Source organism: Urocitellus parryii, chromosome 3, assembly GCF_045843805.1.
Source record: "Urocitellus parryii isolate mUroPar1 chromosome 3, mUroPar1.hap1, whole genome shotgun sequence".
Taxonomy (NCBI): Eukaryota; Metazoa; Chordata; class Mammalia; order Rodentia; family Sciuridae; genus Urocitellus; species Urocitellus parryii.
Genome location: NC_135533.1, coordinates 194964278 through 194980262, shown reverse-complemented (window position 1 = coordinate 194980262; position 15985 = coordinate 194964278). Strand labels below are relative to the sequence as shown.

Here is a 15985-nt window from a genome sequence, read left to right as displayed (position 1 = left end):
TGGAGGGTTGATGCTTGTGCACCTGCTTATTTGTCTTATTGAAAATGATCTTGTTTCTTTTTTCTCATTTCTATAGCACATATCAATTTAAGGGTCATATTTTCAAGCTGTATTCTGATAATGCTGTTGAAAATTTATCTATCATCACAAGAAGAATCACCATATTTACAATATACAGCCAGCCCACACATCAGCCTGTCATATCTCTTAATTTTTACAGGACTTCTTTTATATTCCTCCAGGAGATTTTTATAATGTCTTGTCCCTACATACATTACAATTTTGATTGCTCTTTTGAATATTTATTTTTATTATTAAATATGTCCAGGTTTTGCATCCAGCAAATTTGCTGAGATCCTTGACAAGTTATGTTTCTCTATAGATGCTTTCAGACTTATTACATGGTCAACAATATCATCTGCAAGCAGTGTTGAACTTGTTTCTTTCCTCTATGGTCTTTATGTCTCTTGTTTATTTTTCTTGTCATATTAAATTGGCCAGGACCTTCAGCGCAATGCTGAGTCTAAGTTGTAATCATGAGCAGATTCTTTTCTTCCTGGTTTTCAAAGAGTGTGCTTCTAAGGTTTCATGATTGTCATGATGTCCATGAATTCTCATAATTACAAGTTGTGGACAGTTCGTTCCATTTATAGTTTGTTAAGATTTTTATTATAAATATGTGTTGGATTTTTATCAAGATCTTTATATTAATTAAGATCCACAGAAAGTCTTTCATTTGTTAATATGGAAGTCTACTTTAATGGATCTGCTAACCTGTTTTTCATGCAGCTGATATTTCTGCCAGATGCAGTTTGCCAGTATATTTGATCTATTTTGGTAAATGAGGTGGGTCTATAATTATGTTATATATAAATATAAAGCATCAATCCACCACAAGACAAATGGAGAATGGATGTCAATAACTTCACAAAATATGCAAGAAAATATAAATCATGACAATGTATAATCATCACTGAATTTTATTGGATCGTTTTGCCCTGGAACCCAGTTTATTATCTCTTATCACTTTTATCAAATAGTGATATTAAACTACCAAAACTTCTATATTATTTTCCCCACTTTTAAAACAATTGGCTATCTCTACAAGCACAAAATAAGGCTTTTCCTATACAAAATTGTCAGATTCAATGTTAAAGGTTGAAAAGACACCATAACTATAGAGTGACCTGTTCATCTTCATATCAAAAACAAGCACACTCTTGCTAAGACAGGAAACTAGCTTCAAAATCAATGATAGATATTGTGGTTGGAAAGGAAGCAAGAAAAACAATTGGTAGAATTCTTTCAGCAGAACCACTGTATTACTTATAATGTGACTGGCATTTAAAATCAATGACTGTTATGTATGTGAACAAAGTCATTTTACTTTATCATTGAACAAAACTGACTTAATCAGTTGTCAGCATATGTTCGATCTATATGTGAGAGAAGTGCTTAATGATGCTTTGTTCTACTTACTGTGAAGCTGATTTTAAAAGAAGAGATTTTCTTTTTTTTAATTAAAGATTAGTTTTAAACTATGAAACACACTTTAAAAAGTAATTTGGTTTTACTGAGTAGGGTAGCACATCCCTGTAATCCCAGCGACTCTGGAGCCAAAGTAGGAGGATCAAAAGTTTGAGGCCAACCTCAGCAACTTAGCAAGGCCCTAAGCAACTTAGCAAGACCCTGTCCCAAAATAAAAAATAAAAAAGGCTGGGGACATGGCTCAGTGGTTAAGTGACCCTGCATTCAGTCCGTGGTACCAAAAAACAAAAGAAGGCAAGTTGGCTTATACACCAGTATTTGTAGCAGTATTATTCATAAGAGCCAAAAGGTGGAAATAACTCAAATTTTCATTAATAGATGAATGGACAAACAACATGTAGTTTATACAGAAAGGATGGACTATTATTCAGCCTTAAAATGAATGCCAATATGTCCCAACATGGATGAACCCTTGAAAAAAAAATTATGCCAAGTAAACTAAGCCAAACTAAGAGAACAAATGCACAATTCTGTTTATATAAAGGACTTAGAGTAGGAAAAATTATAAGGACAGAGTGTAGAGGTTCCCAAGGAGTGGGGAATGAGGAGTTGTTGTTTCATAGGTACATTACTGTTTGAGAAGATGAAAAAGTGAAGAGTCTACAGCATTGTAATTGCATTTAATACCACCGAATTGTATACTTAAAAATGGTTAAAGAGGCAAATTTTATGCTATCCAAAGGCAAGAGGCTGCTTCCAGATGCCAGCACACACCTTATTCCTGGAAAACAGCTGGGGTCCATAGACTGCCTCTGAAAGAACGAACAAGGCTTGAGAGAGGGGGCCCTGCAGCAGCGAGGCATTCCCCCTCCCAGGTTTCGGCACCAATGAAAGAATGAACAAGGCTTGTCGTGGAGCCGGTTTATTGAGGAATGGCTCTGCATATTTATAGAGCCGGGGTGGTTTGACAGTTGGCATGGGGTGATTTTTGATTGGAGGGTAAGGATCAGGTGAGCCAGCAGGGCTAGTCTGATTGGTGGGTAAGGATCAGGTGAGTCAGCAGGGCTAGTCTGATTGGTGGGTAAGGATCAAGTGAGCCAGCAGGGTTCTGATTGGTGGGTAAGGATCATGTGAGCCAGAAGGGCTCACCATTGGATGGCTCTTCTTGGGGGATGGGGAAATTAGTCTTTGGAGCCCGGATGACTCCCAACAGCCTCCAGACCCTGATTTACTGTTGAGGGACATGGTGGAAATTGTGAATACAAACTGCTTGTGGCCACTTAGTGCACGTCACCTCCACCTACTAGATAGAGACAAAAAGTGAGGTCAAGAAGCTGTGCTTTCCCCCCCCCACCACCACCACCACAACAACAACAACTCTGTCTGGCAAACAAAATACATCTTCCATCATGTTTCAGAATTGCAGAAGGAAATTTTTAAGTGGTCTTTTTTTTAATGAATACAAGCAGTATAGTTCAGTGATCCATTCAGGATTTTGAATAGTATGGATCTTTAACTGCAGGGCCTAAATGTCAGGATATCTAATAATTAAACATCATGATTTCTTAAAACAGAAAAGCAGTGTAAATTGCAGTTTGACTTTTTTCCCAATACCACAGTGATATTTTTCATTCACTAGGAAAACACACACACCACACACACACACACACACACACACACACACACACACTTAGGGAAACACATATTGGGCATCTTAAAAATTACATCCAAATGCTGCAACTGGACATCAAGAAAGAGCATCCAGAGCCAAATGCCACCAAAGAGGTACACGCCCCCATTAGCCCCTGTGTCCAGAGACAGTCAACCTGGCAGCTCTCAGCTGCACTGAGCTGGGGCCCTCATCCTCTGGAGAAACACTGAAAATAGTCTTTCAACAGAACCCTCTTGGTAATTTCTGGGTCTATGTTTGATCTGAAAAGCCGGAAATATCTGTCAATGCTTCCCAACAACCTATAATTCTGAGTTAAGATTTTCTAATTTAGAAAACATAAAAAGTGGGGGCGGGGGGAGGGGAGGGGGGACCAACGTTGTGGTTGATGCCGACAGCTCAAGAGGCTTTGTAGCCAGATATAGATTCCTTCATAAACAGTTTCGAACACTTTCTCCTCTTAGAGATGCCAAAACAAAAAAAACAATAAAACACATACATTTCTATTATTCACTTTTTAATTTGATTTCCACTTTTCTTTAAGATAAGCACGTTCATGGTTTTAAAGATCGCGTAGTTCTATGAGGATTCTAACAAAAAAACAGCAAGCAATTTCATGTTCTTCAGCTCCTTACCCTTAATCCCACCTTTCCAGAAGAAATCACCTTCTTTTTCACTTCTTTTTTTCTGGTGTCTCCCCTATTTCCAATAATATGCTCACAGTACTATTTTTTTTTCCATTCAGGTGACTTCCTCTGAGCGTCCTACAATTGAAAAAATAGGAATCAGGACCATAGGCACACACTCATTTCCTTTATCCACATCTTCCCATTATATCATAATTTTTTTTTATTAAGTCATCACATAACACGCACATTGGCCGACCATCCATATGATTACACAACGGGACTGCTGTGTAATGCAGTGTCCTTTGACTACCTTTCCTTCTTGTACAGTGTTTTCGCTGTCTCTGGACCTCAAAAGGATTTCATTTCCTCCTTGGCTCGGTTTTCGTTATCTTTATCCCTCATTTGTTTCAAAACTCTTTTCCGGAGCTTTAATCCTTTCTTCAATCCATGTGAACCCATCCGGTGATCCATCAGTTTCAGTTGTTCTTGGGGAAATCATTTCTGCGGTGCTTCATCTCCTGCCTCATCCTGACCTACGTGTTCTCTGAATCTGATGCCAAATTCTTTCCTGGAGATTTTTCCATCCTTTTCGATTCCCTTTGTCTCTCTCCTGCATTGCACACTCCTCCTCTTTACTTTCTTGGTGTTGGTGCTGGAGCACATCTTCTAGCAATTTTCAAAGGTAGGTATCTGGGAAGTCAATTTTCAGAGACTTTGCCTGTCTGTATTTGTGTTTCTTCTACCCTCATCTTTGACAGTTTGGATGGGGATGATATTCTGTAGTAGAAGTTATTTTCTTCAAAATTTTGAAATCATTGTTCATGGTCTTCTAACATCCAAGGCTACTTCTGAGAAATCCGATGAGAGTTTAATTCTTAACTCTTTCTATGGCCTGTTTTGTTTCTTCTCTCAAAAAAGTTTTGAGCTTTTCTGTTTGTACACAAAACTCTGAAACTTCGTGATGTTATGCCTAGATATGGCTTTTTTTTTCCCACTGATTTTCCTGAACGTTGGTGGGTTAGATCCGTCAGTTTGGAAGTTGTTTCTTGAATTATTTTTTGATACCTTTCTCCAATCTATTCTTTCTCTATTTCTTTCTCAACCTCTTATGAGGGAGACATTGCACCTTCCAGTCTGATTCTCTAATTTTCCTACTTTTTTTTTTATCACCTCCTCCATTTCTGCTTTTTGTTCTGCTTTCGATGAGATTATTAAACTTTATTTCCAGTCCTTCTATTAATGTTTTACTTTTGCTGTTATATTTTTGTTTTCAATTTTTTATTTTATTCTTGAGAGTTTTTTTTTTTAAATAGCCTTCTAATCTTGGTTTACTAAGTGTTAATTTCACCTCTTAATTCTCTAAAAACTTTCATTCTCTCTAAATTTTCTTCTACTGTCTTCCCTCTCCCCCACTTTGGTTGCTTTGGGTTTGAGAGTTAGAAGTGTCCCTCAGATTCCTGATGCCCCTTGAAGAGGATTTGGAGGGCCAGGTCTTCACTAGTCCCCGATTGCCTAGCCCATCAGATTGCCCTCCTGCAAACCCCTTCTAGAGAGCAGCAGACATGTCGACTGTGCAAAGACAGCCCTTCTCAGACTCTAGTACTTTTTTTTTTTTTTTTTAGCTATCAGCAATTTGTGAAAATATCTTGTATTTTCCCCCTGAGAAAACATATCAGAAGTCAAAAGAACAAGTGGAGGCTGAATAGAACTGGGATTCAAGAGTTATTTGGAGCTACAAAACACCACCCTGATCAGTCCCTGCCTAATCAAGTCACAGAGAAGGTGTCACCCACAGACAAGATGTAGAAAAGCATTCTGAGAGCCATTTGGGGGACTCTGGGTTTTCTCTTCTTTTTATTCGATATTTCAGGTACAGTGAACTAGCAAGTAAACATATATAGGTTTGCTTGTGTAGGTTTTCTTTTATTTCATTTCCGGTAAAACGTTTGGATTATAAGATGTAAGATGTATTTGAATTTTTGTACACTGAATATAAATGTTTTCAACAGGAAATTCTCGACTCTCCTTGCCTGGCTGTTCTTACTCAGAGTTCAGCATCTTTCTTTTTTGTTGTCTTGTTTTTTGTTTGTTTTTTTTTTAACTTTTCTGATTTTTTTTATTTGTTATGAATGACAATAGAATTTTTTGACATATCATACATACACAGGGTATAACTGTGTGGTTGTACACGATGGGGAGTTACACTGGTCATGTATTCGTATATGAACATAGGAAAATTATGTCCAATTCATTCTACTGTCTTTTCTACTCCCACCCCACTCCCTTCCCTTCAGACTCCTTTAATCCAATGAAATTCTATCCCCCCCACTATTGTGTGTCAGAATCTGCATATCAAAGAGAACATTCAGCCTTTGGTTTTTTTGTTTTGTTTTGTTTTGGATTGGCTTATTTCACTTAGCATGGTAGTCTCTAGTTCCATCCATTTACCAGCAAATGCTATAATTCTATTCTTCTTTATGGCTGGGCAATACTCCATTGTGTATACATATTTACCGAATTTTCTTCACCCACTCATCTGTTAAAGAGCACCTAGATTGGTTCCATAGCTTAGCTATTGTGAATTGAGCTGCTATAAACATTGATGTGGCCATATCACTACAGTATGCTGATTTTAAGTCCTTTGGGTATATGCCAAGGAGTGGGATAACTGGGTCAAATGAGTGGTTCCATTCCAAGTTTTCTGAGAAATCTCCATGTTGCTTTCCAGAATGGTAAAGTGCATCATCTTCATGAGTCATAAACCTGGCTGCCTTCTGGAACTTAATGAGGGGCAGAAGAGGGATGTCTGCCTTTTAGTACACAAACTCTTCTTTATAACCATGTTTCAGCATGCGGCTCTCTTCCTCTTGTTCAGCCCTTGAGAATGAACATCCACTCCGCCTCTGGAACAGAGGAGAGCGTTCATCACCAAGTGGAGGGTCCAGTGAAGTCTAGACAGTCCTACTGCTTCTTGTAGAGACTTTCAAACAGTCCTCTCAGCTCCCCCTGCCTCTTGTCCCAAAGTCCACCCTTGGAGCCATTGAGCATCTCTAAGGCCTGGGCTGTTGGAGGTTCTGCAGAGAGCTTGGCTTGCTCGGGTGCATCCTACTTGTAGCTAGTTATCAGTTTTCTGAGGTCTGCTCTGCCAGAATAAACTCATCAGTTTATTCTCTAGTTTTGAGAAGGCTAGGTTGTACTCTCCATTGTGTTTGTCCTAGTAGGTTCATGCCTTTTTAAACAATCCTTTATCTGTCATCTGAGAAGGGTCAGGAAGGATGAAGGTAAACACATGTGTTCTATCTGCCATATCTAATCAAAACCTTTCCTATTTTTAAGAGGAAAATGTGTATAGTTTAAATTTTTTTTCAATATATCCAGAATTATGTGCAATTTTTACGTGCAACTAAATTCTTCGAGTTAGTGGTTATCAAAGAGTGGTTCTCTGAGCCAGTGCATTAACCTCAGCTGGGAATGTGTTGGGAAATTTACATTCTTGGGTCCCACCCCAGACCTACCGGATCAGATTCAGACACCCTCAAGACAGAGTCTAGAAATGAGCAAGACTTTCAGGTGACTCCGATGCTTGCTAGAATGTGACAACCTGCCACAGGTGATGGAGGGACTCCAAACGCTTGAGAAACCTAAATCCCAACATGAACTCCACAGTCATCTCTTCAAATCCAAACCCAACAGGACACCCAGCCAAATAAAGAGGCTATTTAGAGATAACTTCCTCTGCCTGGATCTATCCTCCTGAGAAAACACTTGTGGATTTAGATGCCTTTTTCTTTCACAGCACTTAGACCAGGAACCCAGGCAGACTAGACAAGGTGGGAGAAGGAATGAGAGTCGGAAGTAGAGAAGTCTGGGGAGGAGGGATGTAGCAGAGCCTCATCCCTCTTTTACTTCTTCCACTACCAACAGGTTGGAAAAGGAGCCTCTAGATCCAAAAGGCTCCTGGAACAGGAGGATCCTTGTTTACTGCCCTTTGCCTACCTTCGGAGGCTGCTGGCATCTCAGCCACACAAGCCCCTCACCACTGCACCCCACCCCACCCATTTGTGCAACTCTTGATATTCCTCACTCTGTGTCTTGTCTCCTTCCCTGGATTTCTTCCCCTTCCTCATCTTGATGATGTTCTCTGCATGTGCTGCCCTGGAACAACCACAGCAGCTCATCTCCCCTCCTGGACGCAGAAGGAACCACCTGAGCTCTCTCCGCGGCCCCATTAATGTCCCTTTCCACCCTCCTCCCCAGGTACATCTTCACGGTCATTTACACCTTTGAAGCTTTGATCAAGATACTGGCAAGGGGATTTTGTCTAAATGAGTTCACTTACCTGCGAGATCCTTGGAACTGGCTGGACTTTAGCGTCATCACCCTGGCGTGAGTACTTGCCCACACTGATTTGTGTTTGTCCCTGTGTGTTCAGGCTCAGGCTCTGGACATGTTTCCTCGCCTCATTTCAGCTTCCTTATCTGGCTTGGGGTTTTCTTGCCATAGAGTGTTGCTTTTGAAGTCACTCAGGTTAGTCCCATATCCACAGGAACAAGTCAAAGACCTCAGCTCTGAGCTGATAATGATGAGGCAAAGTTCATCCTGCCCATATTGGGTAACTAGCCCACATGGAGGCATCTCCAGAGGAACTATGTCTGAGCAGATAGATTGGCCGAGGCTGCATGCTTGAATATTCATCATCTGTGTGGTGCACAGAGCCTCTAGATCATGGTGCATCTTCTAAAATGGTCTTTTCCAAAAGAGAATGTGATGATTAAATCAGTGCCTGTGTCTACAGATGGTAGTGCCACCAGGTTCTACGTCTCTGTCCTGAGTTTTCCTAAGTTCACGCTATTGGACGTTATCCTTACTTATGTTGCATGAATTCCTGGGGCCCTCTCTGTGCAGAAATGCTGACTGACTTCTGATCTTACAGATATGTTGGTGCAGCAATAGATCTCCGAGGAATCTCTGGCCTGAGGACGTTCAGAGTTCTTAGAGCTTTAAAAACAGTTTCTGTGATCCCAGGTGAGCTGCTTTAACCAGCACATGTATTCACAGAGCAAATGTTAGTCTTCACAGCCTAATGCCCTTCTTTGGTTTTCACAAAAATCCTGTAAGGACTACTGTCCTTATTTAAGAGAAAAAGAAACCAAGGCTCTTAATATAGAAAACACAATCTCTAGGCCTTGTCACTACTAGTAAGAGCAAAGTGTGAGCTGGAGTCCAGGTGCAGTGGCTCATGCCTGTAATCCCAGCAGCTCTGGAGGCTAAGGCAGGAGAATCACAAGTTCAAAGCCAGACTCAGCAATGGTGAGGAGCTAAGCAATTCAGTGAGACCCTGTCTCTAAATAAAATACCAAACAGGGCTGGGGATGTGGCTAACAGTTTTTCTCCATCTCAATTCCCAACCTTTCACTTTCCCTTCCCAACTCTCTTCCCTGATCCCCTTCCTTCACTCTATGGATCTTCCTTCCATTTACTTATTTTTTAGTTGGTGTGTTATAGTTATATGTAAAATTGGAATGCATTGTGATAATTTCAAACATGCGTATGGCATAATTGGTCAACTTCATTCCCCAGATCTTTTCTTTTCCCTTCCCTCCTCCCTCCCCATTGGCCCCTCACTTCTACTCCTTATCCTCCTTCAATGTTTGCAAGGTCCTCCTTTTTATTCCTTTTTTCTCTGTAGCTTCCACGTCTGAGAGAAAACATGGGGCCCGGGACTTTCTGAATCTGGCTTTTTTTCACTAAGCCTGATGTTCTCCAGTTCCAAACTAAGCAAGTCTTGATGATAGAGAATTCAGAAACAAGTGTCGTCCACCAAAGCTCATCTTATTGGGTCTCCAAGATCTCTATTGTCACCTTTCTGTGACTACTCAACCCCCACTAGTTTGATGGTGGGGATGGTGAAGATAGAGATAAAGTAAACACCCTGAAACAGCCCTCTGTTCACCCACTGGTGGCCTGGAGGATGATGTCCCCTCTCCACTGAGAATCTCTTCCCTCACTGGGGAAATAGAAACACCAATTCTAGAGCAAAAATCCTTTTCTACCAGTCCATGTCTGGCTCTGCAGGGAGAGATTTGAAACCCGTTTTCCAACTCCCCCAGACAAAGTCCATGAAGAAACCACAATTGTGTCTTCTGGTGTCTCTCTCACCTACTCGTAGCCATAAGATCCTGAGACTTGTTCACAGACCTGGCCTGTCCAATCTCCCTCTGTGGCTTCCTCTCTCACCTCTATCCACCTTGCACCATGTTCCAGAATCCAACCCGTGATTCCACAAATACTCCAAACCCATGCTCATCTCCCAGCCTGGGGCTGGAATGTCCTTCCTCCTTTCCTTACTCAGCTCACACTCATTTCTCAGGGCTCTGCCAAGGACAGAGTGTTTGTAACATAGTGGTAAGGACACCCCCTGGTCTTTTCCAACCTCCCCACACTCCAGCCACCACATTCCCATCATGAACTTCAGTTTAAGAACTCTCCTCTGTGTGCTCATCCTCTTGATAGCACCATGAATTTTCCCTTCCGCTGTCAAACCCCCCACTGCACACCAGTGCCCCAGCTGTCACTCAGCTCTCAGCTTAGGGACTGCCATGTGGAGTGCTCAATGGATTACTGGTTCACCATAAAGACAGCCCTGACTGCTTCCCTAGACAAAGCTCTTTCAGCTGCCTGTGAGGCTTCCCTACCAAAGAAGTTAATTTCATTTGCCGGAGCAACAGTCACCCCTTCTTCAATGAGCACGGCCCTCTCTCTCTCTCTCTCTCTCTCTCTCTCTCTCACACACACACACACACACACACACACTGAGATTCATGAGTCCCATGCCTTGAACTGCCTCCCTCCAGAACAGAGATACTAAGATGAGCACTGAAAGATGCCACATGACTGGAGATAAGTGAGTAACCTCACATGAGAACATAGTGGTTATTCAGCAATTTTTTAAATGGAATTGCTTGTATCAGAAATTTATTAGCCCTGAGATGATAAGAAATGCATTGCCTAGTACTCGATTGCTTATCTTTATAATGAGAATAATAGCCCCTGCTCGCCTGTCTCTCACGGCTATTGCAAGGTCCAGATGAGAAGCTGGGCTTGGATCTGCCCTGGAATTTATAAACACTTCACACCTATAAGGAGAGAGTGGGGAGGATGGCTCAGATGCTTGCCTGTGTCCTGTGGGGTGCCTCATTCACATGGGAGTATCACGTTCATCCTCCTGCAGGGCTGAAGGTCATTGTAGGAGCCCTGATCCACTCGGTGAGGAAACTGGCTGATGTGACCATCCTCACCGTCTTCTGCCTGAGTGTCTTCGCCCTGGTGGGCTTGCAGCTCTTCAAGGGCAACCTCAAGAACAAGTGTGTCAGGAATGACACAGCTCCAGATGATGCCTCTAATTACTCATCTCACAGAACACGTGAGTGGGTTTTCTATCATGGAGATCAGACCTGGTTGGGACAGCAGGACCACATGGACATAGGGACAAGGGAGAGGGGGGAGGCCCCTGCAGATCTGTGTAGATGTATGGTTTGATTCCTCAGTGCTGCTGAAATGTTTCCTCTGAGTTGTTTCACTTTGGGGTCACCATTGCTTGTTGCTCAGCATCCCTTTTGCAAGGAAATTAGCTTTAAATCCAGAAGCAAGTCATTCTGACTGTGCTGGGGAGGACTTAGAGCTGAAGTCTCTGATCAACCCTTCTTGGATGGGACTTCACACCTTCTGCATGGGTCAGGATGTCAGCTGAGTGCCCATTGAGTATATGCAGCTGAGGGAGCTCACCTCCACTCAGAGAGATTATTTAGAAAGTGTTGTGTTTGCTATATAGGCCTGTGTCAGAGGATTCAGAATCGTATATGTAAGGCTTTTATTTCTTCCTTTCTTTGGCAGATGTATCGTATGTTATTAAGCCAGGCACTTCTGATCCTTTACTGTGTGGCAATGGATCTGATGCAGGGTGAGTACCCTCCCATGACAGCCCCAAAGCCCAGCAGTCTGGGTTGCAGGTTGTGAGGAAGATGGATAAGTCATGGTCTTTGCCATCCTAGACTTCATGGGAATAGTGTAGAGGGGAGTGAGGGGAGCGGGGGATTGTGGGGATAGGAAGGGTGGTAGAATGAAACAGACATCATTATCCTGTATACATGTATGATTACCCTACTGGTGTGACTCTGCACCATGTCCAGCCAGAGGAATGAGAAATTCTGCTCCATTTGTGTACAATGTGTCAAAATGCATTCTATTATCACGTATAACTAATTAGAACAAATTTTAAAAATCATCAGATCCAACTGCTTATACTAGATCAACTATACTGAATAACTACCTACCTAATCAACTCTACCTAATCAGTATGAATAGGAATTAGGTGGAGTGATTGCTTAGGATTCTGAAATTGCAGGAAATACTTTTTTTTTTCTTTTTGGAGGAAAAAAATAGAGAAGTGTACAAGTTAGCTTTTGCCATGTAACAAACAACCCCCAGATTTTATGACTTAAAACAGTTACCATTTATTTAGCTCATGATTCTATGCATCAGCATTTTGGGCTAAGATCAGGTGGCATTGAATAGATTCATTCATGCATCTGCAGACAGTGGACAGATCAATAGCAAGGCAGCTGATCTTGAATACCTGTCCTCTATGTGTGATTTTTTCATTCCCCAGCAGTCTAGCCTGAGCCTGTTCTCATGCAGGACCAGAGTTCCAAGAGAAATAGTAGAAGTGAGAAAGTCCTCTAGAAGTCTAGACTTAAAACTGGTATGATGTCACACTTTCTGTATTCTATTGACCAAAGCAAGTCACAAACCAGTACAGATCCAAGGGGTGAGGAAATAGACTTCATGGCTCAAGGAAAGAGCTGCAAAGTCATATTGCAAAGGGGTGAGGTAAGATAGTGAAAGGGGGAGAATTATAGTCATTTTGAAAATGTCCTACTCCAGGAAGAAACTAATATTTATTAAGTATATTTATATCAAATGCTCTGCATTTAACTATCACAGCTAACTCCATTATATGGGTTTCATTATTCTTGCATACTAGAGGAAGAAACACATGCATAACACTTTGCAATTTCAAATTTCTTCAGAGGTCAGACACATAACAACAAATGAGTAGAGCAAGCCAGGAGGGAACCATAGCAACTGGGAGTTCATTCCCCATCTAAGGGAACAGTCATTGCTCACTCTAGCCTGTGGTTGCCATGTGGAAATGTGGGCCCACTGCTTTTAGCTCTCTTCACTTTTAAAGAAAGACAGGAAATTTTGATTTTTTAAGTGAAATTCCCCGACTATAAACTTGGTTACTCGTTCCCCAAAATGTCTACATATTGTGTTGACCAAACAAAATATGTCTACATGCTAAATTCGGCTTGTAAGCTGCCGGGGTGGGGGGGAGGTTGGTGTTTTATTTCTCATGCACGCACAAAAAAAAAAAATGTTGCACTGTGGAGAACAAGTGCTGAGCTACAGGCTCCATGGGCTGGGGAAAGACAGTGAGGTGTGTGTGTGTGTGAGGGGGATGCAGTTCAGAGAAGGCTTCCTGGAGGTAGTGGTTGAATAGTCAAGTTGCAGGTAGGATGCTTCCAGGTGGGGTTTCCAAGAGATGCTTGGATGGGGACCATTCCAGGTGGCAGAACAGAAAGTGAGATGAAGCTAAGGGCTGAGCATCCCTCGGTTCTGCTTCATGCTTTGGCTTCTGGGCCTCTGGAGTGAGACATGAGCAGAAAAGATTCATGCAGCAGGTCAGAAAGGTCAGGTCCCTCTCTCCCGCCTCCATATCTGTGAGCCTGGAAGATCCACACTCACAGTGCCGTCACTCCCTGATCATCTGCCAGCTCCCCATTGCCCAAGTGGAGCTGGACAGGACCTATAAGGCTCTACCTTAATCAGCTCACTAGGAAAATAATCTCATTTAGAGCTGAGGGGAGAGGACAAGAGAGAGAGTTTAGTCCACATCCGATTCCTTGGTTTCTGTCCTCACAAATGCACTTGGCATTTGGGTCTCTGGCTCAGGGAGGGTGGTTGTTTTGATGTCAGTCTCCATTTTCCTTTGGATGTAAACCAAACCCCCCACCTCCAATGTCCCTTTCGTGTCTAGATGATGGCATTTCTCAAGGCAGTAGCTCCAGAGCAACCCAAGTACTTTCCCATTATAAAGTTGTAGGGGTCCATCTATGCCTCCCTCCTCAGCTCACAGAGAAGCCAGGCCTCCTCCTGGGCAGGTCCAAACCAGGCAGTGGAGGAGTGGACCCAGCTTGGAAGTTAGTTGACAGTTCAGCTCCAAACGGTAGCACAGTGAGCCCCGAGGGAGCCTGCTGTGAACACCAAACCTGGGTCTGATGCTGGGCCACAGAAGAGCCAGGGTCCTGAGTAAAGTCCTCCATGGATCAAGGGTACCATGGGAGGAAAATCTGGGGTCTCCAGGTGGAGAATGAGTACTGCAATACCTGAGGAGTTTCAGCATTCTTTCACTTGTGCTATTCCAGTCCCTCCTTTTGGAAGCTCCCAATAGCCAGAATTTTAATTTGCATTTTAAATATAATATTTAATATGCGAAAGGCACTGTGCAAGAGACTGTGCCCCATGGTCTCGTTAAATCCTCAGATCAGTTAACTGTTGCTACACTGAGCAATAAGCTGTCAATGTAGAGGGACGAGGGTGAGGTCCTACAGAAGACCTAGAAATAAGCCCGTCCTCAGAGTTCATTAGAAAACTGCCTCCTTGGGAGAACAACCCAAGAGACTGCCTTTAAATGTGGGTCTGCAGAGTCAGGGAACTTGCAAATCTCACAGTGGAGATCGAACTGGAATTGATGGTAATTAATTTACTAGCATTCTAATCAATTCAGTGGGTTTTGAAGCTATGTGTTCAAATGGATGTCTGAAGTAAGGAGAATCCCTGAGGTTGGTGCTGGGCATGTCACCCAGGAGTAAAAGAATCTTGTAGTTCACACAAGGTTTCTGCTACTGTGTCCCTGATCAGGCCATCCCCACTGGGGTGGACGGGAGCTATTCACATGCACTAAGCTGAGAGATACTTCTTTTCATCTATCCACGTGTGTGTGTGTGTGTGTGTGTGTGTGTGTGTGTGTATATATATATATATATATATATATATATATGAAAGTCTAGCACATCCACCCCAGCCCTCACCAAGTAGCCATCAGCCTCTCCATCTTCAGGAGGAGACTGAGCTGACTTAAGTATTGGGCTCCTTTATGGGTACATTTCTCCTCTCTAATGAATATGCTGGCACCTTTGTGGATTTAGCCAACTGATTTTTCTCTGAGCCCCACCTTCCTCATCTGTAAAGAAGGATTATTGAGATGAACAAATTGCAGTGTTAGCAAAGCAAATGGAAAGTGCTGTTTTTATTGTTATCTATAATTGGTCAGTCTTCCTTTGATAGACAGCCGTGCAGACAATGCCAACAGGCTCATGACTACATTCTGCATTATTATTACAGAATCTCCTTATCCTGGTATGAACTGGCAAAGAACTTGACACCTTATGGAATCAGGTCTGGGCAGTCATCTGGCCTTCCCAGGATACTCCCCTAGACATAAAATTCTGGAGTAAAAGAACTAGCATCTCCATTTTAGGGATGAGAGAAACTGAACCCTAAAGGTACTAAGTGTCCAAAATCATTCAGCTTGGATCTGGAGACTACTACCATGCTAAGTGAAATAAGCTAATTATCCGCCCCCCCACCCCTGCCACCACACACACACAAAAAGAAAAGATAGATTAGTTTTCTCTGATATGTGGCAGTTAACCCACAATTAGGGAGGGGGAGATTAGAAATTCAGTGGAGGGGCTGGGGTTGTGGCTCAGCGGTAGTGCGCTCGCCTAGCACGAGCGGGACCCAGGTTCAATCCTCAGCACCACATAAAAATAAAATGCATTGTGTTGTGTCCATCTACACCTAAAAAAATAAAAATATAACAAAAAAAAAGAATTAAAAAGAAAAGAAATTCAGTGGAATAGACAAGGGAGAATGAAGAAAGAAGGGAAGAGGGATAGGAATAGGAAAGACAGTGGAATGAATCTGGCATACTTTCCTAGGTTCATATATGAATGCACTACAGTGAATCTCACCATAGGACTGGCATCCTGATTAGAATAAGGTATATTCCACAATTGTATAATTATATCAGAATGGACTCTGCTATCATGGGTAACTAAAAAGAACCAATAAC

At 42.2% G+C, this 15985-nt stretch overlaps 1 protein-coding gene across 3 annotated transcripts in view; it reads left to right on the top strand.

Annotated features, from left to right (window-relative positions):
* Positions 1–15985, top strand: part of Scn10a (sodium voltage-gated channel alpha subunit 10) — a 91642-nt gene that overhangs the window by 16765 nt on the left and 58892 nt on the right. For all 3 annotated transcript variants that reach the window (XM_026401589.2, XM_026401587.2, XM_026401588.2), the window contains exons 4-7: positions 8044–8172; positions 8720–8811; positions 11018–11209; positions 11680–11746. In XM_026401589.2, the coding sequence (XP_026257374.2) occupies positions 8044–8172; positions 8720–8811; positions 11018–11209; positions 11680–11746 (480 nt within the window). The remainder of the gene's footprint in view (positions 1–8043; positions 8173–8719; positions 8812–11017; positions 11210–11679; positions 11747–15985) is intronic.